This window comes from Tribolium castaneum, chromosome 9, assembly GCF_031307605.1.
Source record: "Tribolium castaneum strain GA2 chromosome 9, icTriCast1.1, whole genome shotgun sequence".
NCBI lineage: Eukaryota > Metazoa > Arthropoda > Insecta > Coleoptera > Tenebrionidae > Tribolium > Tribolium castaneum.
In genome coordinates, this window is record NC_087402.1 from 12,341,319 (window position 1) to 12,365,752 (window position 24,434).

The following is a 24,434-nucleotide window of genomic DNA, read 5'->3' on the forward strand; positions in this document are numbered from 1 at the left end:
CTACGGAATAAATTATTTGGTCGTTCGACGACGGGATAAGCTATGGGATAAATTTATACTCTGCTTTCGTTGGTTTGCTTTTTTAAAAACTTAATGGGCATATTTCTTGGACAGCATTGTTTAGATAGGTACCTACTCTTAACATGTCCACATGCTTAATCAATTTACCATCTATATCTGATTCAAATATGTTAATTTCTTGCATTTTTAGTTGAAAAGTAACATTCACAAGAATGTTCGATTGAGTAAAATACATGTCAAATGTCACTATTCTAAGGATACATTATTTGTACTGTAAAAGACAAAAAAGTTATCTGATGGATATCGGCCCGTTATCCCTAGTATAAATTTATACCACGAATAACTTATCTGGAGTTTATCGGGCGATTGTAAAATCTGCTCTTAGTAGTAAAATGTAATGAAGAGAGATTTGACAGTTTTACATTATACTTGCATACGAGGGTAGATCAGTATTTACGGTCCCTGACATAATAGACTTCATGATTTCGGCACATATTTTTTTATGAGAACTAACATTATTAATTAGTTGTTGTGCCAAATTTTGTTTAGGTGCGTGTTGTTCTTTGAAAGTTATTAATAGTTAAGCTGGTCGATGACAGACAATTTTTTAAAATGGAAAAAAAGTAAAGCCAGAGCAGAGGTAATAAAATATTTGCAAAAAAGGGGTCAACACCAACTGAAATTCACAAGCATATGACAGATCTTTTAGTGGACTCTCCTCCTTCTTACCAAGTAGTAAAAAGCAAAGTATGGAGTGGCTTCGCCTCCATGCAAGTGTCGAATTCATAGGGTTGCCATACGTCCCGTATATACGGGACTTGAGTCACCGTATTTGAGGATTCCCTCCCGTATTCTGTTAGGTCCCATTTTTGTCCCCTATTTCAGTGTACTAGCAAGGAAAAGTATTTTTAAAAGAAATACAAACACAATTTTGTGTGCAGGTAATAGACTAATAGAGGACATTATTAATAAATAAAAATGCATCATGAAAACAAGGCTTAAAATTGCTTTAAAGGACTAGGCACACTTCTTATGAGAATTTTTTGTTTTGTTTAAAAATGGATATAATTAACTAGTTGTTTCTTTTAAATCAATTCAATTTTTTTTATTTTTGGTAGACTGGACTGAGAAACTAAACAACTAATGGTGCAGTTATATCTGGACACTTATTACACGATAATTATGTCCGATATTAGAGTGTCAGTAAAATATGTCAGACATTTTTTTGTAACAGATATAAACACTACGGATTTGAAAGTTCAGACATTGTTGAGACGTACATCACACAAATTGCGAGAGTTGATGAGTCGTCTAGTTTTGTGGAAGTGTGATACAAAATCAGAATAAATGACTAGATAAAGTGGCTGAAAAACATACACATTTATTGCTGAAAGCATATTTTTAAAAGTGTCCGACAGAATTCCATCCATATTCCATTAAAGAAATTGCAAGAAATTTCTGTCGGAATGTAAACAGCAATGGAAGTTTTGTGTCAGACATTTGGCACAATGTCTAGAGAGAAATTCCAGATGTAAACGCACCATTATGTAGACTTACCTGTAGTCTGTTCCTACCAGTAAAATTTAACAATATAAAATCACAAAAATATTTCAAACATTCTGTGTGTAATAGGGTCCGTTAAGGTTCATTTACTGTCTCCTGGCAGCCTATTCTCGAACGCAATAACTTACACATAACAAACATTCTTTTGAGGGACAGAATTGTACTATTTTTCATAAAAAAAAAAACAGAAATGGGTTGATTATATATTATATTTTTTCCAATTTTATATACAATACAATAAATTACACATATTTGGCACTCGAATTTTTCTCTTGACACGAATAATGAACCACATCTCCATTCGGATATCGCACCAAAGCACTAATAAAATAAAACCAAGAGGGTAAAAACAATTCAAACAACAAACGCAAACTCACCTTTGATTACCAAATCTTTTCTTACAAACGGGACAAACATTCAATTCCGTAACCAAAACATGTTGACTTTGTAAATGCAATCTCATCTCCTGACATTGCAAATGTTCTGCATACAACAAACCCTTCAAAAGTTGAACTCTACGTCGTTCTTTAACCGCTTTTTGTAAAGCCACAAGAAGGAATTTATGGATTCGAGTAACTGGAACATTATCCGGTAAAATAGAAAGCACCTCAAGAGGATCCATTTTGAAAGCGTGCTCTTTTAAAAGTTCCAAAGCCAACTCTAGGTCGGGTTGTGCCGTTTTAGGTGATAGAGTCAAGCCAGGTAAGGCTAAAGGGCAGCTGTCAGGGCTCAAGACGAGTTTGATCAAACTGGCATACACCTAAATACAACGAGATGCAAAAAATATTTTTGCTTCGAACTTGGGTCTCGACCAAAAAGTGGCGATAAAAATATAGACGGAACCAAAAGTAACGCACAAAATTCATATTTCTATTATTGGTAATTGTTAAAAAAATTCTCGAAATGGTCTATTTTATATTTTAAGGATACTAATGCATTGCTAGGTAAGTAATAGTCGTTAAATATTGTAGTTGCTAGGTAAGATAATCTAAATGCTAAGTTGTACACACAGTGGTCCAGCCCAGCTCCCGTCTTCAGTAGCTCAGTTATTACTAAAGTTGGAGTTTTAATATAGAGTTTGCGTAAAACGTTTTTTATGATTATACCGGACGTTATAAACTTTTTCTCTTAGCAACGTGTTTTTCTCTAGGCAATCCGAAATCGAATTAGAAGTTTATAACGTTTGTGATGCTCAAACTCTACATTTTGTAGATGTTATTTATGCCCTAGGACACATTCCAGAAAAATATTTTTGATTATACAAAGTGTTTCAAGAAAGGTATGGCGTCATAATAATCAATTTTTTGAACGGCATGCTATTATTTTTTTTTGTGCTTATGAAACCTTTTTAACTTCTTACATGTTTCTAAAGTTTTTTTTTCAAATCGGTTTAGGGATTACTGTTAAAAACCACAAAAAATTGGTTTTACATCTTTAGTTTTAAAAATCATTAGAAAATAGAAACAATGCTTTTTTGACGACGTTATTACTACGTAAGTGTTAAACAAGAATTAACAGAGTTATTAAGTAAGTTTGATTGATTTGAATTACTACAGGGTGATTACAATTTATTTCCAATTTTTTTTTTAATTTTAGAGCTTTTTATTTTGCTTATTTCAAATGGCAACCCCTGTGTATTTTTATATCACTCGATCCAGAATTAAAAAACGAACAGTTTTTCTAATTACAACCATATCGTAAATTCTAACACATTCAGAATTATTAACAAATAACTTGTTTTTGTCTGCTATTTTATTAACAAATTTAATGAATAAAAGTCTAAGATGGCTCCAACCCTGTTTATTTTTTTATCATTCGATGCGGAATTAAAAAAGCAACATTTTTTGTTATCACATTGCAAATACTAACACTATCGGAGTTATTTTCTAAAAATATTAACAATATTCGGCTTTTAATCATTAAAGTCATTTGTCATTGTCAGAAGAGTTTTTAGCAAATAATTCCGAATGTGTTAGGATTTGCAACAGAGTTGTGAATAGTATTACTGTTTTCACAGTATTATTCTTATTACTGTGTTCACAATTTATTATCTCGCATTTACTATTTTTACCTAGCACATATTATTTTATTTAGAATTTAATCAAATAAGCGTTTAATTTTTTTCCTTTGTTTAAATGCTTCATTTTGACACAATAATAACATTGATGACATTTTTATGTAATCACTTCATTTTTAATGTCTTTAAATGACTACTGACATTCTTGTTTAGTACATCTTTAATAATCTGGAATTAATAAAAAAAAGAGTGAACTTAAAAATTAAAAAATTAATAAAATAAAAAATTGTTGATTATTAAGCACAAAAAAATTTATTTTTTATTAATTAGGAGCATTTATTTTTTTATATTTTTTTTAAATCATGAAAATACTTCAACCCAAAAAAATTAACGAGAAAAATTCACCCCTTATAAAATTAAGCAACAGAAAAGCTTTATTTTTAATATATTTATTGTGTCTTATTTTTGTTTTTTTTTACTTTTTTTGAATTCGTAGATAATATTTACTTACAAGAAAGATAAAAGAGAATATTATCAAAAACGCCAACATCGCATTTTCTCTCAAAATTAGTTGTTAAAAATTATTTATGTTCTTCAAAAAATTAGTAGCTAATGTAATTTATACTTTCAATGAGAGATCAAACCATTAATAAGTATTTTACATTTTTATCAACCTTATGTAAACTTAAATAGTGAAACAGCTACTACTTATTTATTATACAAGACGATAATAGTATATTATGATACGAGTTTTATAAGACGCAATTTGTCGCACGCAGAGATAATGGAGTAAGTGCGACAAAATGCCTTATAAACGAGATATCATACAGTATTTTTTCTACTTTGCACCTTTTTTACCAAAAAAATTAATTTCGAAATTTAGGGAATTTTGTGGCAGTTTTGCAACGTACCCCTTAACAAATACGGGCTTTTGTGGCAAATACATGAAATTTGAAAATTGGCCTAAGGATAATAAGATCTTACTTACTTGCACTGGCTTTTGAAGTTATGTTTGTACATTACTCGAAAGGGGTTTGAAGAGGCTACATATTAGGGATGGTACAAGGGCCTCTAAAGATTCGTATTTGATTCATTTGATTAAATTATGCACTTAAAACAGGTACCGATTGACAATGACAATTCTATCAGATAATTGTCAAAAAACTAGGTTGTCAACATTATCTAACTAAATTACCCTGGTTTTTAGTGTAATTATTATAGCACTCCGTTGGATATTATGATCTTTTTATTATGACATCTTTTTTAAATTTTATGTAAATTTAAAAACTTTATTAATAAATTAAAGACATTTTATTTGTTGGGCTCTGCTACCTGTTAAAATTAAGACTCGTATTTCTGATATACCCTATAATAGGTGTAAGTGTGCGAAAATGTTTATAATGCGAGAAAACGTTTTTGTTTTTTTTTTGGTCGAGACCAAAGGACAATAAAAATAAAAAACAACTTACACTTTGACATCCTGGTGTTGCAGATTCGTATATTTTTTGCGCATACTCCACAGCTTTGGCAACATCGCCCAAAGCTCGAACATAAATCGCCAAAGACTGTTCGTGTTTTCCCAAACGTCCCAAAATTATCGCCCTCTCTTCTAACAAACTATCAGTCGGGAAATGTCCAAGGACAGTGTCGGCAGTATAGTGTGAACTTTTTTTCAAAAACTCGAGCAATTTTTTACGAGTGTGTTCGGCTGCAGCGCCCTCACTTATCGCCTTTTCGCGATACTGATGCACTAAAGCGTTGTGAAAAAGTGGATTCGTGTCCTCCCAAACATGCACCACGTGCTCAAGATACGGAATAACTACACACGTGTGTGAACGGAGGAGGAAGTCGAGGACGCGAGGTCGAGGCAGTGCCTCAACTTCGGCCAAGTCTTCCGTAAAAATCTGAAATTGCACAAGAAATAAACAAATTGCCCCCCAAACTTTAATACAATTGCGTGTAAATAATAATTACGCGTGAAGTTACAAAAATAATTAAATTAAAAACAATGGACACAAAGGTCAGTTCATTGGACCTGGTCAGGATTATACTGCACATAAATAAATTATCAATAACTTATTTTTTATTTTTGGATTTGTATCTAATCTTTCAAACATCGGATATTTAAGATTCAAATTACTAGTGCAACGAGTTTTGTTTAAATCGTCTATTGACAATGTTCTTTTCTTTACTGTTCTGATGTTCCTATAAAAACACAGGAACATTCATATTAAGGTAGTTGGTGCCTAAATTCATTTTCTTAAGACTTTTTTAAATTTTAATACATTATTGTTCAAAGAATCCCGCATCGAATGTTCCGAAAATAAAACTGATCGACCGTCTAGTTTTAGTTTTAGTTTAGTTTTCATTAGAGAGTTTTAACGGGTCCTCCGTTATTCGCTCGTTATGAAAGAAACAAACTTTTAACGTTCACGTGAAATTTATTGAAAAGACGTATTACGTCTTTTCGTCTTACTTGTCGTATATATTATATGTGAAATGTTATGAAAATTGTGACAAATTTGTAAACTTCGTCTTTGGTGCAATAAAGACGAGTTAACACTTTTAAGAGCAGTTCTTGATTAGAATCTGTAAGAAATTACAATCAGAAGTAAAGTATTCGTCAAATCATTTTGATGTAAAAGGCTCCACGTTTTGCCAATAATTTAATTTAAAAACGTACGATAAAGAATCTAAGACGTTCACGTTTAACGTATCACTCAAAACGTTTCGCTAAAACTCTTCTGGTATAAAAACCCTCCTTAAGATTTTCATAAAACACTAAATCAACATTCAGCAACATCTAATAAGTATTTTAGGAAAAAAAAACTGGGGGTCACCGTTTAAATTTTGGTGCTATTAATTATAATTAATACAAGGTGTCCGTTTTTCGAGCTCCAGTTATTATAAGATATACGAGGTCGGTTAAATTAGGGAAAGTTGCGCATTTTTATGCTGAACAATTATCTGAAAGAAAATTTAATGTGTCACTTTTAGTTTTTCAATTATTGAGAAAAATAAAAAAAATCTTATTTTTGTTTTTATTTTTTTATACAAGAATCAAACAAGATAGATGTTTTTAAGTAGGACATTCCTCGGGCACTTTTTTACAAGAAATTGTAATTGTCATTGCCTTTTCCATGGCATTCTTGATGGCAGAGTTACAACACTCAACTTTGATTTTTCTTATTGACGCCATATTTGACATTTGTTTATTTAAAAACTCTTTCTGTTCCTGATTACAATGATGTGACATGATATAATCAAATCTTGTATGCGGATTAAAATTAAGAAAAAAGCGTTTTTCCGAAAAGTACTATGGAAGAAACGTCAAAAATGTAGTATAAGGATACATCACAGGATACACTAAAATAGAACTGGCAACACAAAGCACTGTAAAACCGGTAAAAATTAATTTTGGATCAGTGAACGAACAAAAATGCATATCCCGACACAGAATTTTTACTTTAGGGCTGTGTTGGGGCTAATTAGGAGGTAAACATATTAAAAGTGGCTGTTCCTACGAGATGAGTGTGCCACAGGAACCACCAAGAAGATGCCATTATAAGATTTTTCGGTTAAATTTCGAAAACAGGACATGTTTACGGTAAAACCGCTACAGCTTTTGATCGTTTAAAGAAAGTTTTATCCTTAAAATTCCTCCTTTGTAATGTAATTATTTGACACATTTGACGTTTTCAATAGGAACTCCGATAGTGTTGTCTCATTTTACAAATGATTCGCACCCTGTCCGTAATTGGCTAGGGCAATACATGTATGTACATTCACAGAAAAAATTTTGGGTTGGGTTACTGTGGATACTACGTATACACTTTACCATATATTCTGTTGGACTAACTTTTTGCTCGATTGTAAAGCACTAACTGCCTCAAATCACATGTATATTTTTTTATCAATGAAGGAAAAAAATATTAATATATTAATTTATTTTAATATTTATTGTTTTTTTTTCGAAGTGTTCTGTTTATTTTTTTTGTCATTTTATTTTCCCTCTTGTGTTGATACTTTTTTTGTTTGTTTGTATTGTAGTTTAATTTTTGTCAAGCTATAAACTTTTTCACAGCTTTCCAATTTGAAATGATAAAACTGGATCGTAGCGTACTTTAAAAACTTTTTAAAATAACTTTTGATTCAATTTTGTCACAAGGGGGATTCAAATTCTTTCATTTTTAAAAATTTTGATAAAACATCTCTTGTAGGAAAAATGAAAATTTTTATATTGAACAATGGTTTCTGTTGTGGTGCGGAAATCTGTCATTACTCATTAGGAAGAAAATAATAATCATACTGGAACGTTTTGTCACCTTGTACAAAATTTAAAATTAGTTAATTTTAAGAAACATGCACATAACACTATAACACTAATTTCCTTTCAAGTTATTAAAAAACAGTTTCTTGATTTTTTTTAAGAAAATTATACTATAAGATAAGCATTTCAGTGTGAAATATTATTTTTAAGAATATTTTGTACCCACACACATTTATTAAATTTTTTACTGCTTTTAATGCTACTACCGTAATTTTTTATTAATTTCGTGTAGCAAATTGAGAATCGTAAAATTTATATTTCTACTTTGTGTTTCGCACTTATCTTCTAGTTTGCGAACAATATTTTTTTGAAAAGGAGTAATTTGTCGTGGTAGAATGTGGGTTAAGGTTGCAGTCAATTTTAAGTTATTAAAAAAACTCAAGACTTGTCTACACCTAGACCATTTTTCATCTTTCCCTTTGTTTGTTTGTTAAGAGGTTCACTTTTCTCTTACTTTGAAATTTTCTTTATTCATACATATGTTAAAAACTTATGTATCTAATCTTAAATTTTTGATCTTACCTTTGTAACAATGTGACATATATTTTTTCACTCACTACTTACTTCTTCATTGTAAAAAAAAAATGTAAACAGACAATGCAGAAATGTCTGTTTATTTCTAAATTTATTTTTTACATTGTTTACTCTTTTTGTCAAGTCATAGATTTCCAGATTGGATTTTTCGTAATTGTAAAAATGCCCTTTTTTAAATTTCTGGATTAGGATTAGGATAAAAATTTTATTTTCTTATACAGGGAGCTCAAAAACTGGCGCACCAACTCAGTGGTACATTGTTGAGAAGCATGTGTAGGTCGCGGGAAAATTCTTGAAAAAATTCCTAAAGTCATATTTTAAAAATCTGGAGCTACAAACTTATTTTGGTAACTTCTTCAGTTTTCATTATTTTTTATTGTTTTTATGTTTCGCACTAAGTAATAGTTTCCTAACAAAACGATGAATAGTTATTTTTTAATTTCCTATCAGACTTTGTCAGTTTTTTGAATTAAAAAAAATGAAATTCATAAAAAAATCACAGTTTGTAGATGTGCCAACACTGGAAATTATTTCCTAGAAAACCGTTTCAAAATTATTTTTTTTTATTGTTGATCAAGTTCTATTGCGATTACGACTGTTAGACAACGTTGCAAATATTGTTTATTTAAAATTCGTTATTTATAATTAACTTTAATACAAAGAATTTTTTTACTATTTTTACCTTTATATGTAAGCAATTCTCTTCCACACTCCATGCCAATTTTTGAGCACCCGGTATTTGAAACGCGTATTCCTCGAAATTTGTAAACTACTTGAAAAAAATAGAAACTGTCCCAAAGTGCCGAAATATTTACAGATTTATGTGTGGTTCTTAAGATTTGAGATAAAATAAAAAATACTTAATTATACACAAATTGAAAGAAATTAAGGGGTCTGGTTTCAAATTGAAAAAAAACTTACCTTTAAACCCTCCTCAGGTGAGAGCTTCAACACCCAATCGGAAAATTCAATAATGAGCCCCATATTATCAGTGCCCAAATGCTGCAAGTACGCGATGGTGCGTTCAACGCCTGCTTCTTCTTGCAATAGTTCTAAAGCTCGTCTGTGTTGACCTTTAGTTTGATATAAAATGATAAGTTCGTTGTGTTTGCCCATTTTTTTGAGGATTTTTTCCGTTTCGCCCAAATGACAATGATTGAGACGGAGTAAAGGGGCAACTAATGCGTCGTTGGTTTGTAAATAACATTTGAGTAACGTTGTGTCAATAATTTGTAAAAGTTGTTGTGTGGATTTGCTGAAATTTGGTTTTTCGTTTAAATTGCCTCGGGCATTTACGTTGGCCTGAAAAATTCAAAGAATCATACAAAATTACGAAAAAGGAATATACCGTTAAACCAGGTTTCATTGTTGTTTGTCCTTTAGAAAATGTGGATACAGTAGATTTACATTGTATAAAAAGTTGGTTATAGTTATTTATTGTACAATGTGTTTAAAAATGGTCATTCATCAAGTCAGCTGTGAAATTTTAAGGTAATGTGCCGCTTAGTTTAAATTGCAAATGCCGTCAAAATGGCAGATCCGTTAAAATAATGTAAAAAGGCTACGTATCTTAAAACAAGAGTATATACAACAACACTAATCACGGAAATATAAAACAAATCAAAACAAACACTACAGTTGAAACAACTTTGCCTAAAAATGCAAAAAAAAACGAGTAAAAAGGTAATTCAATGATTTGACAGAGATGACAGTACTGAAACTACAACAACCATTTGACCAAAGCGGCACATTGAATTTAAATTCCACAGTCGACTTGATGAACAACCATAAGGGGAAATTTTGTCAAAAAGTGGTCAAAAACTAATGAAACCTGGTTTACAATACATATATTTTCTTTGAGAGTTTCAACACGTTTTTTAAACGACAAAAATAAGCAAAAAGACGACATCTGAGTAACAATTTTGTTTTAGTTTAAGGCTTAGGAATGTTTTTAGGCTAAATCCCATCGAAAACTCATTACACGCCTATTAACTATGTTTTTCGAAAAATTGTATCACAAATTTTTAAGCAAGTTTTTAAGTCAAACTTTATTTTTCGAGATTTAAAAATTACTAAATTAAATTGAAAAAATGGATTATAGCCCAGTCAAATTAGACAAATCGGTGGAAAAAATTCCTAGAGAGTTGTTTTAAAAGCTTCCTTTACACTTGTGTAGACATATATCAAAAGTCCCCGAAGTTGCGGGGCGAGCTCGAGGAGAGGAAGGGGGTTAAAGCAGTCTTTTTTGGTTTTTTGCTTTTATATCGGAAACTGTTACTCCTATCAATTTTTCTCTTAGCGAAATTAAAGCCAACAAAATTTCCTACAAAATGGTTATATGCATTTTTCTTATAGGACTAACCATAAGCGAGATATTAGTTTGAAAATAATTAAGAATTTAAAAAAAATGTGCTGTAAAAGAAAATGTCTTTCGATTTAAAAAACTGACAATAAACTGAATATATTGGGTCCAACACTTCATTAGAGGAGAAAGGAGGAGATATAGGGGTCACAGAAGTCCTTAGAATCGTCTTTAAATGCTGCATTTTCGTCTTCCCCTCATACATTGAAAACTGAATTACAGTCTTGTTCAGTAAAATATTAATAAATAGATGATTTAATATAGATGTTTTAAATAAATCTTATAATAAATTGTATGCATTGAATCCAACAGTTCATTCTATCATATCTTCTGGGTCATCTTCAGATGCTGAATTGTGGTCTTCAACTGGAAAGCCCGAGGGAAGAAACTATTTTTTTCCTTTATTTCCCACTCTTAGCTTAGGTGGAAAACGCTTTATACACTATTTCCATATAAATACTATGATATACTAATGTTTAGTTATACAGTGTCATGTAGACATTAAACTTCAAAAGCTAGTAACTTACGGTTAGTCCTACAATAATGAGGCTAAGACCATTTTTTAGGAAATTTTATCAACTTTAATTTTGGTAAGAAGATAAAAATTTATAGGGGTGACCGTTTCCGAGATATAAGCAAAAAAACAAAAAAAGACAGCTTTAGCTCCCTCCCTCTCCTCGAGCTTGCCCCCCACCTTTGGAACTTTTGATATATGTCTAACAACATGTAAAGGAAACTTTTAAAAAAAATTCCAACTCTCTAGGAATTTTAAATTAGTTTTAAAATTTGTTAGCTCAAAATTAACCACAAAATCATTAAGTTGATTAAAAATTACATTGTTTTTACACATTTTTTTATGCCTTTCGATGCATGATAATTGGTTATTTATTTTTAAACGAAATTAAATACGGTGTGATAAATTAAAACTAAAAAGACGTCGATCCGATTTTTACTATTTTCAATTATTTTCAGAAATTTACATTATACAGGTGATTTTTAAAAAACGGCAGATGCTGTAGAATTTTCATTTATGATCCGATTTCAAAAATAAAAAAACTATTAAATAGCTTCTTATGTAATATAAAATGATGCCTCTAAAATTTTTCAAAATATCAGAGTATTTGGGGTTACATTCACCTTTTTTTAATTTTGACCCACATTTTTCTTTTCATAATTTGGAAGATATTATTTTTTTGGTACAAACATGTGTACTACGTTCAGCTTTTACTAAAAATTGTTTTTTAAAAAAATGTAGGACGTTGAAAAAAATTATAAAAGTTAATACAATCTAATGGCATGGTGCCAATAAAAAATATTTACGTTAAAAATAATTATGTTACAACAAATATGTGGGAAATGTTTTTGAAAAAATATTAACTTTAATGTTTTTTTCTTTCAAATTTTTGAAGATATTTTTTTCTTGCACGTTTCAATTACAAAAAACAACTTACCTGTGTTTCAGATTGAAGCCGATGTCTCATCTCAGTTAAATAATCAATAAGTGCCAACAATCCCGTTTCTAATTCTTTTTCAGTCAAATCTTTTGGTGGTTCAGGATAATCTGTTGAAACGGTTTGTTGTGGAAGTAAATCAGGGAACAGTCGAATAACATCATATGGATCAGTTTCAAGTTTCAAAAACTCCTTCATACTTTCACGAAATTGCTTATTCACAAATAAATCATAAGCCAACAAAGTCTGAATCTGATGAATTTTCTCTTTTTTGTCTTCTTCATTCTCATTTGAAATTTCCTGTATTATTGTTTTTTTAATTTTTTAGTCAACTTAATTATTTCACTTACCGTCAATTTCAAAGCCAACTGGAATTGCTTTGATTCCAACAAAACTTTTCTCTGTTTTGCGACATCTACAGCTCGAATACACCAAACTTGACTGACAGAAGCCGCATAGAGTAGACCTTGTTGACAGGTGATAATAAATCTGACCTTGGAAAGGTCTTGTAAGGTTTGAACCAAACCGCATGGTTCCAAAGTTTGAACTTCAATACATTCGGAGAGAACGCCAAGGGCAAAAGGTTCATCCCATGCCAAGGTCAGTGGAACATCTGACCATCGCAAGGCCTTGGTTTTTTCCGTCTGACCTTTGGTATTTACGAGAACAGTTTGCGATTCGCGACACAATGCAAAAGTTTTTTCGGAGGCCTTGACAATACAAGGCTCACTAGATCGGCTACTGCTAGTCGGGAAAAGGTCAGTTTGTTGGCCATCCAACTAAAATTATTTACATTTTGTATAATTTATTTGTTTATTACCGCTTTGTATGTATCTTTGCAGCAATTAGTTGTCTAGATATACAGCGTGCTTAAAAACTGCTGCACCAACTCAATGGTGTGTGGTAGAGAACTGGTTACATATAAAGATAAAAATAGTAAAAAAATTATTTGTATTAAAGTTATTGATAAATAACAGATTTTAGATGATAAGTGGTAACGAATTTGAGCAACAATAAAAATAAATTATTTTTGAAACGGTTTCCTAGGAAATAATTCCCAGAGTTGACACATCTACACTGTGATTTTTTGGATGAATTTAAATTTTTTTAAATTCAAAAAACTGCTAAAATCTGATAGTAAATTTAAAAATAATTATTCATCGTTTTGTTACGGAACGATTACCTGGTGTATGAAACATAAAAACATAAAAAAATAATGAAAAAGTTAACACAATAAGTTTGTAGCTCCAGATTTTTTAAAATATGACTTTAGGAATTTTTTCAACATTTTTCCCGTAATCTGCACTTGCTTCTTAATAACGTACCACTGAGTTGGTGCGCCAGTTTTTGAGCATTCTGTATTCTAAACTTTGTTCTATTTTTTTCTAAAATTTTATAAAATCAGCAAAAAAACAGAAAATTATTGCATTATTTTCGGCCTTTTTCGATTGTTTTAGTACATATTTTTAATCTAAAAAGTGATTTTTCTGATAATAATAGAACGAAAGAGATGTTACTTTAGCTTTTTTCGCTCGTTCCGAACCATTAGATATTATCTATTTCGCAAAATGTTTAGAAAACAAGATAATGTTCAAATAAGTCGAAAACTGCCTTATTTTTAGATTTTTCGAGTGTCTTACTAGTTCGTTTTGTTAAAATACAAAATTTTAGAATATTTAAGAAATTCTTAAGCTAAAAACTGTTTTAAATTTCGCTGAAACAGACTGAAAAAAACAACCAAGTTAGAACAATATTGATGTTTCTTTACTTAATTTAGCTCGATTTAGTTCATTTTTAAACTAGAGATTTTGGAAGATTCTATGTGGAGATAGTAAATACATTCAATTAGTCTTTGCATTTTTCGACCACTCTCGCAAAATTCCGTAAAAAACAAGTTGAAAATTGACAATTTCACACCAAAATTGTTATTTATATGTTGAATCTAATTTAATGAGGTAAAAAAGCTTTTTTCGACAAATTTCACTAAAACTGGTTGAAAAAATACCAAACTTGAACTTATTTCGCCGAATTTTGCTCAATTTTGAGCAAAAAATCAACAAGATTTATTTGGTGGAAAATGTGTGGAAAATGGGAAAAAATTACCAAAATAAAAACTAAAATAAAACCAACAAATTACATTACTTCCTCATTTTTGAGTGATTTACTACGTAACTAAAAGTATAGATAACCTCTAAAAGACTGTGAAATTGAAACACAAAAAATTGCATATTCATTTTAGATCTTTGACGTTTGTTACACTACTTTGAGCAAATTAAGTAAACTGTTCAAATTTATAGTAAATCTAGGAACACATGATATAACCAGTATATTTTGCGGTAAACTGTTTTATTTTATTAATTATACTATTACTGTAAAATTCACTTATTAAGAGACATAAAGTAATATGGTAAGTTTAGAACTGTTAGTGTTAAACCTAAAGTAGCCTGAACAAACTGTCATCCAGAGCGAAAAAATGTATTTGTGTGTAGGACTTCCGGTTGGCTCTATCTAACTCATTTTGTCAAAAATAATTGAAAAAACATTTTGTTATTTTAAACTTTCTCAAGCGAAAATTTTCATTTTTTTCTGAGACAAAATCTTATTATTTATGCTTTCTTCAAAAAATGTAGATTTTTTTTAATTTCGTTAAAATTGACAAAACAACTCATAAAACAAATTGAAAACGGCTTAAATGAATAGTTTTTATCCAAATTGATGCATATACTGTTCTTTCGGATAAGTTAGAATAAGATTACTTAATGTCTCTTCATCTTGTTTTGCTTGATTTTAAACATTTCCTCCAAAAGTTTTACCCTTTTGGTAAACGAGATTTGGTAAACGAGACGAGATTTGGTCGAAAATATTGCTGTTTATAATAGTAATAATTAGAGCTTGTTTCTGACAATTATTATTTTATTATTTTGCAAAACCTGGTAAAAACAAGCCCAAAAATCACACAATCATCAAGTCGAAATTGATATGATATTGTCCGTTTCACTAGGTCTTGATTCGTAAGTTAACTAAAAGAGACGAAATTTCGTTAAAAATTGTGCCACTTTAATTTTTTAAAAGCATTTCACTATGTGTTTGAAACATTTGAATTAATATTTTAAGTATTATTTGCGTAATTTCATTCAAATAAACCGAATAATTTTTAAATTAAGAGAGTTTTAGATAAAAAAAACTGTTGTAAATATGCTAAAATACAATGTGCTAATAAAACCTCTTTGTATTTTTGCAGCAACTAGTTACTTAAAAACATACTTTTTGTTAATTAAAACAATCTGTATTCCTAACCCAATCTTAATGTAAAGATGTACGACGTTTTGAATTAAATTTTTAATTCAATTTTATTTGTGTTTAATAGTTTGAACAAAAAATTAAGCTCTTTTCGACAAATTTCGCTAAAACTCGTTAAAAAAAAACTCGATTTATTTCGATCAAGTTAGCTCATTTTTGAACAAACCTACGTCAAAAATACGGCAAAAATTATTTAAATTAATCTGTTAAAAATCTGGTGGTAATATTTGTAAATTCAGCAAATTGTATTTTTAATCTGGTAAAACACTGCACAAAATAGACATAAAAATGTGATCAAAACTGCCATGATAATGAAGTGTCAAAATTTGTCACAAAATTTTCACAGCACTCTAGAATAAAGCACATAACTACCTCAATCAGGGCGTATTCCCCCCTGTAGCCCACACAGATAGTCTCCTCACACCAAACCATCGATTTTGGCACCTCAGCCAACGTAATATCTTCCATAAGTTGAAAAAATTCATTATTTTTAAGATAATACAACTGAAGCTTTCTTTTCACAGCCACAGCCAACCTAACCAAAGTACTAGTAACCCCTGTTAAAGACGTCTGTTTCTGAATATTGACCGCAAAAATTGTGGCCCCTTTAGATTTCAACACCTGATGAACGGTCGTAAAATTAATTGCATTAATGTCGTGTAATTGTATTAAATTATCTAAAAATTATACAAAAAATAAATTTGACAAATGAGTGACATTCATTTTCATAGCACTCTTACCAGTGAGACTTATCAGTAAATGATAATCGGGGATTACCTCCAGTTGTTGAACTGCCTTTTTACTAAACGATTTATTGTATCTCATTAATTGGACTTCGCATTTTTCGTCGTTTTGCACCAAACTATACATAAATAAATGACCCTGTCGGGTGCCAACCAAGAGATTTTCATCTGCAATAAATAATAATTAAAAAATAAATTATGGGGAAAATATGATACGGACCGTAAGCTGTGATTGCTTCAATTTGCGAAGTCAATTTTAGGAGAGAATGAACTTGATATGCTTCATGCATTTTGTTGTTTTCATATTGTCAAAGTGACAGAAACCTAACCTCAAAATCAAAATTAAATTATTTAATATTATCGTCAAAATAAAAAAAAATGTCTTGTTATTTACACTTGTAAGACTTCTTTTGGAACAACGTTAGCACGATTACGTACTTTTTTATTTGTTTAAGCCGATTTGTGTTTTTTTTAATTACGTTGGTGAGACCTTTTCCCCCAAACGAAGCCATTGCTACCAATTGATTCAGTAATTCCTTTCTTGTCAACTGTCAAGTCGAAAGGAGCGATGGTAAGTCTTTCAATTATATTTATTTCATCCGTTTATATTTCCTACTTAATTTATTTCATATCAACTTCTGGAATCACATGAATTGATTATTTGTTTGTATTTTTCAGTCTGCTCACAAAACATTCATAATCAAGCGAAAGCTTGCCAAAAAGCTTAAACAAAACAGACCCATTCCCCAATGGGTCCGTATGAGGACAGGAAATACCATCAGGTGAGTATTTTTTTATTTCTTTAAAACCGTGTTACAAAAACGCAACATTTTGTTTAACTTTGTATCGAAATTTGTCATTTCAAATTTGAGGTTACATAGGCACTCAAATGTGTTACTAAACCTGAATATTTAGTTATTTTATTTTGTTTTTGTTGTCCAAACATTGGCAGTAACATACCAAAAATTTAAATAGAGACGTTTACTAAATTTAAGAGCTTTGAAATAAAGTTGTGTTATTTTTGGGCTTATTATAATCAATTTTTTTCTAGATAATAAATTGCTTCTCTGTTTGAATTTATTTAATAATATAAAATATAAAACAATTTTTGACGAAATTTCTCGAGATAACTACAAAAAAAAATATTCTTGCACCTTAATAGTATCTTTTACATCAAGGTGGCGAAGATTATTTCTATTGACCGAGCACCAAGATTATTTCGCGAGGGGCTTTGCCCCGAAAAAACTGAAAATGTAATTTTCGGTCTTTCAGTGTGTTTTAGCGTTAAGGCGGTCCCCGAGAACTGTCAAAATCAAACTGCCAAACCAAAAAAAATAGTGTTTTTACACTTTTTTTACTTTTATACATATATCAAAATCGACAACAATTTTCAACCAGAAACCATTGTGGCGCCTCCAACTGACAAATAAATTTTGAAAGTGATAATTTAAAAAAATATTCTCAAAGAAATTTTTCTAAGGTTGTTTTTTCCTTGCTATTGCTAGTATCTGTTTCAATTTCCGATTTCGATTTCCGTTCTGTGCAGTATCTTGCGTTTGGCACCCAAGTCTCAGATCAACAGACCAAAAAACTGATTCAATGCTAAATAAAAATGTGTAGTTTTGTGGGGAATCGATTTCTAATCATTGGTATGTTACTACTCCGTAATCTATTTTTTAAGATATGTATAAAAGTATGAACACATCATTTTGACAGTTCTCGGGGCGCCTTAAGGGAAATTTTTCGAAAAAAAAACAATTTTTAGTTTATACTAAATCAAAGTATACGCTCAAAAACGATAAAAAACACTAGTTTGACTTGATTTGGGATAAATTTTCATGTTTTTTTATGAAAATTGGATTTTGAAAAATAAAGCACAAATTGAGTTTCTGTAAAAAAAAGAAATGTGTGTTAAACTAATACACAGCGCCACGTTTTGAGCTGAGAAAAGCCACCAGAAACTCTCAATTTGTGCTCCATTTCACTCTAAGAAATTCAAATGCAAAATTCTACTATGAACTGAAATGAGATATAGTTATGGTCTCCATCAACACGGCTTCGTGACGTGGAAAAACAATAATGATTGGTCAACTTGTTTGATATTTTAAAGTCGATACCCCGTCTTGTTCGCACTTGTACCACTAAATAGGACAAAATAGACCTATAGAAATTATATTAGAAAATAGTGAGAGACATAGTGACATAACAGACAACATTGTTCTGAAATTTATTTGGTTAACGACAAGACTGATTAATTTATTACTAACGTATTCAAACTTTAACTGATTGAGTGTTTTTTTTCAGATACAACGCCAAGAGGCGCCACTGGCGCAGAACTAAACTCAAGTTGTAAATTGTTTATTGGTATGACATATGTAATAAAGTATTTGTCATAATAACATTGTTTTTTTCCTCAAATTTTGCATCCTTCCTACATTCTACATTTATGTAAAGTCTAGATTTTTCATGAAGTGTCACTAGCCATTTCATGAAATGTCTACAGCATTCGTGAAAATTCTGATTTCGCCAAGTGATCGTGTGAACCACGCCAGGGGTAAAACCAAAGGTTTACCTTTCTCTCTCCCTCTCTCTTACTTATTTTTCAATTCTCTTTTGTCCTGATGATGCCCCTTACAAGAGCGGGCGAAACGTCGACCTTATCTTCCAAATTAACAGTCTAACCCAAAAAGACCTAGATCTTCAAAATTAAGTTGCTTGGAAAAAATCAGACTTTATTTTTGCTTAAATGAACGTCTTTTATCATTTATCACCATACGAGAGTTTATCCGTCACTTTTAGATCAGCACGTATAAATAATTTTTTTATTGGTATTTTCATCGTTAGCGTTAATTTGGTGATTCGTCAGTCTGTTATAGACTGTCAAATAAAAACTTGAATCATTTGTTGTTGGATATTGTTAACTATAAAACAGCAAATTTAACCAAATTTTTTAATTTAATTTGATACATTTTAAAATTGGAAAATTGAAAACGGGCTCACTATGGAGAATTCTTCCTCTTAAGATCAAATTTGATTTGTTTTTCTAATGTTTAGACCCTGGGTCTTTGACAAATTTTTCTGTAAAAAAAAGAAAAACAAACGAAACTAACTAAAGAAATGTCAGTTTGGATCGAATTTGGTGTTTCTACCAGTTAAGAGATATTAAAAGTTTAAAAAGGTATTAAAACATCCCAAAATGGGAAAACCAATGGTCATTTTTTAGTCTGTTCAACGAAATTTCGTAAAGGTATTGAAATCTCGTAGTTGTTGTATTTGCAAACGTTTTAACACACTCAAAATTAAAAATTAGGAAACATTCAAAATTTCCACCGACTTTATGACCAACTGTTATGTCATTACAGTGGTTTTTCGTTCGTCTAGTTTTTTTTTGTAATAGAAACGTCTCATTTACATACAAAAATGTATTTAACAATTTTAGCATTATTTGGAATAAATTTTGTAGTTTAATTATGTTAAAAAGACTTTGTTTCGTTCCAAATTAAATTAAGTTGGTGACACGGAAGAACGCTTGAATTTGATAGTAATTGCTACCAAATAAATTAATCGAAAAAAATAGCAACCCATTTAACACTGACTCAAAATTAGAAAATTAAGTATGGTAATACATTTAAAATTCCTGAAGGCCCTTATTGCCTTATTACAATGTTTTTTTCGTCAGTTACTAGAAAAGTCTCATTTACATACAAAAACGTATTTAGCATTATTTGGAATAATTTCTCCTTATTCTGATAATGTCGTTTCACGTAGATGTGCTTACAATTAAATTGTGTTTGCAACACTGAATGACGTTTACATTTAACAGGAATTATCGCCAATTTAATTAATCAAAAATATGTATTAGCTGTTTCAAAACTATAAAAACGCCAACATCGCATTTTCTCTCAAAATTAGCTATTATTAATTATTCATGCACTTTAAAAAAATAAATGCTAATATAATTTATACTTTCAACGAGAGATCTAATCATTAATAAGTATTGATCTAATCATTAATAAGTATTTTACAATTTTATCAATCTTATTTAAAAAATATTTCGACAAAATGCGACGTTGGCGTTTTTGTATTTTTGAAACAGCTAATACAAGAATGTAAAGTGCAAATTAAAAAAATATTGTCAAAGTGTCAAAGATTGATAAAATTGTAAATTAGTTATTAATGATTAGATCTCTCGTTGAAACTATAAATTATATCGGCTATTATTTCTTTGAAGTGCGTGAATAATTTATAACAGCTAATGTTGAGAGAAAATGTGACGGCGTTTTTCTAGTCTTGAAACAGCTAATATATCCCATTTCAGTTCACAGTACAATTTTGCAACAGCGCATTTGCATTTTTTTTAATGAAATGGAGCACAAAATGAAAGTTTTTGGTAGATTTTCTTAGCTCAAAGTGTGTCGCTGGATTTACTTTAACAAAGAATCTTCTTATACAGAAACTCTCAATTTGTGCTTTATTTTTCACTATAAAAAATTCAAATGCGCTATTGCAGTTCTACTATGAACTGAAATGGGATATAACTAAGATTAATTATTTAATAAGAGTAATTATTAAGTAACTGTTGCTAAATGGAATTAATAAAAATAATACAACAAAATAAAAACTTAAAATATTTTATTCTTTCACCATCCACTACAAAATTATTTCGTATTTAACTTGAAATTAAAGCAAAAAAAAACAATTCCAACCAAAAAAAAACTTAAGCTTTAGTGATTCCAACAACACCACACGCCAAACGAGCGCCAGCATTCCCTGTAGTCTTGCTCAATTCATGGCCCCCTTGTCCCAAATCATCCGGATCGGCATGAACCACTAAAGTGCGCCCAATAATGCTATGCTCCCCTTCCAACGAGATAAACTTATCAGTAATACCAACTTTGGCAACTCCATCACCCCCGGCTTCGATATTCCCCAAATCCCCCACATGACGTACGTCATGGGTGGGCCCTCCATGATCCTTTCCATGGGGGTTGAAGTGGGCCCCAGCCGAAATGCACCCATTGGTATTATCCCCAAACTCGTGGATATGGAACCCATGCAGCCCCTTCTTGAGCCCACTCACCTCGCCGGTGACTTGCACCGGGGCTTTACCATTTTCTTGTGTGAAGAAAATGGTCCCCTTAACTTCGCCGTTTAGGACACAAACTGCTTTCGTCGGCATTTTGTTCTAGAACGAGTCGAGTGATTACAATGACTCGGCAAGTGTTTATCACTACTATTATAAATTAAATGCGAGGAGGGAGAGGCCAAGGTTCGATCAGGAAGTGAGGTTATGTTTGAATTTCATCGATCAAAAAGTGAGGTTAGGCCGGATTTCTAATAAAATTATTTTTGGGCGCAATTAATTCGCAAAATGATAGTAGAATTTATAGTACTCACCCAATGTAGTCAAACGGAGCGGAATGTCTGGTTTAATACTTCTTTAACGAAAAATACGGTTCAATTGAACACTCTCAAGGTTAAATTAAGGACGCGCTAGTTATTAAGCAGGGGGCGCCATCATCTTGATTAAAAAATATAAAAAAAATGAAGACACAATTAATTACAAGTTTAAACCAGTTATGTTAAATAGCGTACATTTTGTTACAAAATACGGCAAAAAAATCGATTTTTGCGTTAAGAGAATAAAAAAATCGTTCGGTGTTTGGTAACTTTCGGACCGGTTGGCAACACTACACCCAGTCTCAGCTGTCAAGTGTCACACATTTCTAAGGCCCCAAATTATCAATTTTTACAATAAAACCACCGAAAAATGTCGAAATTAATTTCACAAGCTCCGGCTCTTGCCGCACGTAAGCATTTGTGATCATTTTTGTGTCTTATTTTTCGTTTTTTGTGATTGTTACGTAATTGTGTAATTTTTATCAAAGGACTGGCGGCTGAGGCAAAACCGCGTCTTGAGACCTTTGTCAAGTACGCTAAAGTCGAGTTGACGCCTCCGACTCTTGGCGATATTCCCGAAATTCGCAGTGGGATAAGTCGTCTAATCAGTGGGGCTAGAACGGGACGTTGGAAGGAAACTCCAGTCAAGGAGGCTTGGTTGAACACCCTTGTGACAGTTGAAGTATTGTGTTGGTTTTATGTAGGGGAATGCATCGGTAAACGTCATATTGTGGGCTATGATGTTTAAGAAATTGTTATTAACACAAGGTTGTAGTAATAAACATATTTAATTGTGTTTCTGGTTTATTTTTTGAGTTTGTACTTTATGATGCGATCAATCAAGTAGGTGTGTTGATGTTTATTTGACATTTTGCACTTAAAACTTGAAATATGATACTGAAAAAATTTACGGTACATGGTAAGGTATAATTCAATTGAATCGGCTTAAGTCCTTAATTATATACTTAGGCCACTTCAATTGATTATATTAGCTGTCTCAAAAGTATAAAAACGCCAACGTCGCATTTTCTCTCAAAATAGCTGTTATAAATTATTCATGCATTTCAAAGACGTAATAGCTAATGTAATTTATAGATACTTTCAAGGGGAGATCTAATCATTCATAACTATTTTACAGTTTTATCAATATTATTTAATGAAATAATTCAGTAAAATGCGACGTTGGAGTTTTTATAGTTTTGAAACAGTTTTTATTTAAATGTGAAAAGTTTTCATTAAATGCAATTTCTGTACTATATTTAACAGTATATAAACAGATATTTAAAAATGCGTGACTAACGATTTTTCATTTCAAAGCAAATTTCTATTTTTTTTTAATTGTCAATTTTTGTTAAAAACTTTAGTCGAACAAAATAGTTTTAGTGGACTCATCTCATTAAGAACTTGCTCCTTTGTCGCCTCGTCCTTAATCCGATTCGTCCGCTAAAACCCTATTTTGCGGACTTGTTACATAAATAACCATTTGAGAAATGCATAGTAAAAATATACTTTCAGTGGACTCACCCTGTTACACAACTCCTTTAAACATTTGACATAAAAAATGCGATTTGGGTTTGACTTCCAGTTTGTTTTTTATGAGAAAGTTTCACTTTTCGATTATTTTTTTGTAATGAGTAAAAGCCTAATAAGATGTTTTAAAAGCCTTTGAGATAGAAAAATAATAGCTATTTATTGTATAAGGCGTCACCAGACAAAAGAACCTCTGACAAACTAACCCACCGACAAAATAACCTACCGACAAAATGGCCCACCGACAAAATAGCCTAGCGACAAAACGGTCCATTAATAACTACAAAATTGTTGTTTTAAATGATATAAACAAATAAATTAAAAAATTAGACAAAAATTTGTAGTCGCTTTTATTAGTAAGGTCAAATTTAAGACAAATACTGTTGTATTAGTTTTTTAATCAAGCTGTATTAGAGCAAGTGCAGAACTTTAGCCGCATCATATTTTCTTGAGTCATTTTGAAAGAACAACCACTACTCTTTTTTTGTACCACAATTCCTTCTTCGCTAATTGTCTATCAAATTTAGCAAAATATAATAGAGCTTATTCCAAATCTGGTGGCGAACTGACAAAATGACAAAATGACTGAATTTTAGCATTAAACACATGTTTACTATTGAAAAAAAAATTGCCCATAGGCGTCGTAATAAAATGATTTTTAAATCCACTGATAGTCTAAAAATTATAATGAAAGACGTAAGATGAAGAATAATGAACAAATTATTAACAATAACAGTAACATCTTTCTATGTATTTTCGTATTAATATTAAAATGACAATTAAGTAAATTTTAGCGAAAAAAATGCATGCCCATGTATTTCATTATCTTAACGAAGTGAGTGCATTTCAAGAGACTTTTATGTCACTGTCAGTTCGCCACCAGATCTAGAACCACCTCTACGTATGGTATAGTTGATTGCAATAAAAACAGAAAATGTCATAACATGTAAATGTCGAATTTTTGTAACAACGAGTACAAAAATAAAATTATCGTTAGGGGCATTACTGAGCCAGATGAAAAAAAAAAGTTTCCGTAAATTATAAAATAATTTATCAGTGTTTGTGGTGCCGCACTGTGTAATTTTAAAGCTTCGGTGCTTAATTGTGAGATTAATCATTTAAATTAACGAAGAAACTTTTCGTAAATTAGGAATAACTGTTTTCGAAAAACTCAAACGTCAAC

General features: G+C 30.8%; 4 protein-coding genes across 8 annotated transcripts; 2 read left to right on the top strand and 2 right to left on the bottom strand.

Annotated features, from left to right (window-relative positions):
- Positions 1–1,775: 1,775 nt before the first annotated feature.
- On the bottom strand, positions 1,776–16,858 carry Vps39 (Vacuolar protein sorting 39). 3 transcript variants are annotated; one of them, XM_008194207.3, is made up of 10 exons: positions 16,760–16,858; positions 16,542–16,645; positions 16,319–16,489; positions 15,951–16,255; positions 12,629–13,057; positions 12,279–12,578; positions 9,387–9,767; positions 5,071–5,505; positions 1,962–2,344; positions 1,776–1,905 (listed from the first exon to the last, which is right to left on the bottom strand). In XM_008194207.3, exons 2-10 carry the CDS (start codon positions 16,609–16,611, stop codon positions 1,827–1,829), a joined length of 2,553 nt encoding a protein of 850 aa, XP_008192429.1. In that variant the 5' UTR covers positions 16,612–16,645; positions 16,760–16,858; the 3' UTR covers positions 1,776–1,826. The 3 variants fall into 3 exon arrangements, with proteins under 3 accessions (XP_008192429.1, XP_064214777.1, XP_008192428.1); XM_064358707.1 differs by having other exon boundaries at positions 16,542–16,650; positions 16,760–16,834; XM_008194206.3 differs by having other exon boundaries at positions 16,716–16,818.
- Positions 16,859–16,866: 8 nt separating this feature from the next.
- RpL39 (Ribosomal protein L39) lies at positions 16,867–18,720 on the top strand. Its single transcript, NM_001135906.1, has 3 exons — positions 16,867–16,892; positions 17,000–17,103; positions 18,626–18,720. Exons 1-3 carry the CDS (start codon positions 16,890–16,892, stop codon positions 18,672–18,674), a joined length of 156 nt encoding a protein of 51 aa, NP_001129378.1. The 5' UTR covers positions 16,867–16,889; the 3' UTR covers positions 18,675–18,720.
- A 2,216-nt stretch (positions 18,721–20,936) lies between these two features.
- On the bottom strand, positions 20,937–22,047 carry Sod1 (Superoxide dismutase 1). 3 transcript variants are annotated; one of them, XM_064359113.1, is made up of 3 exons: positions 21,917–22,047; positions 21,719–21,842; positions 20,937–21,506 (listed from the first exon to the last, which is right to left on the bottom strand). In XM_064359113.1, the coding sequence occupies exon 3, from the start codon at positions 21,498–21,500 to the stop codon at positions 21,039–21,041; it is 462 nt and encodes a 153-aa protein (XP_064215183.1). In that variant the 5' UTR covers positions 21,501–21,506; positions 21,719–21,842; positions 21,917–22,047; the 3' UTR covers positions 20,937–21,038. The 3 variants fall into 3 exon arrangements, with proteins under 3 accessions (XP_064215183.1, XP_968284.1, XP_015835141.1); XM_963191.4 differs by lacking the exon at positions 21,917–22,047 and having other exon boundaries at positions 21,719–21,859; XM_015979655.2 differs by lacking the exons at positions 21,719–21,842; positions 21,917–22,047 and adding an exon at positions 21,556–21,631.
- Positions 21,991–22,517, top strand: ATPsynG (ATP synthase, subunit G). Its single transcript, XM_963265.5, has 2 exons — positions 21,991–22,131; positions 22,210–22,517. Exons 1-2 carry the CDS (start codon positions 22,092–22,094, stop codon positions 22,467–22,469), a joined length of 300 nt encoding a protein of 99 aa, XP_968358.1. The 5' UTR covers positions 21,991–22,091; the 3' UTR covers positions 22,470–22,517.
- Positions 22,518–24,434: the final 1,917 nt, after the last annotated feature.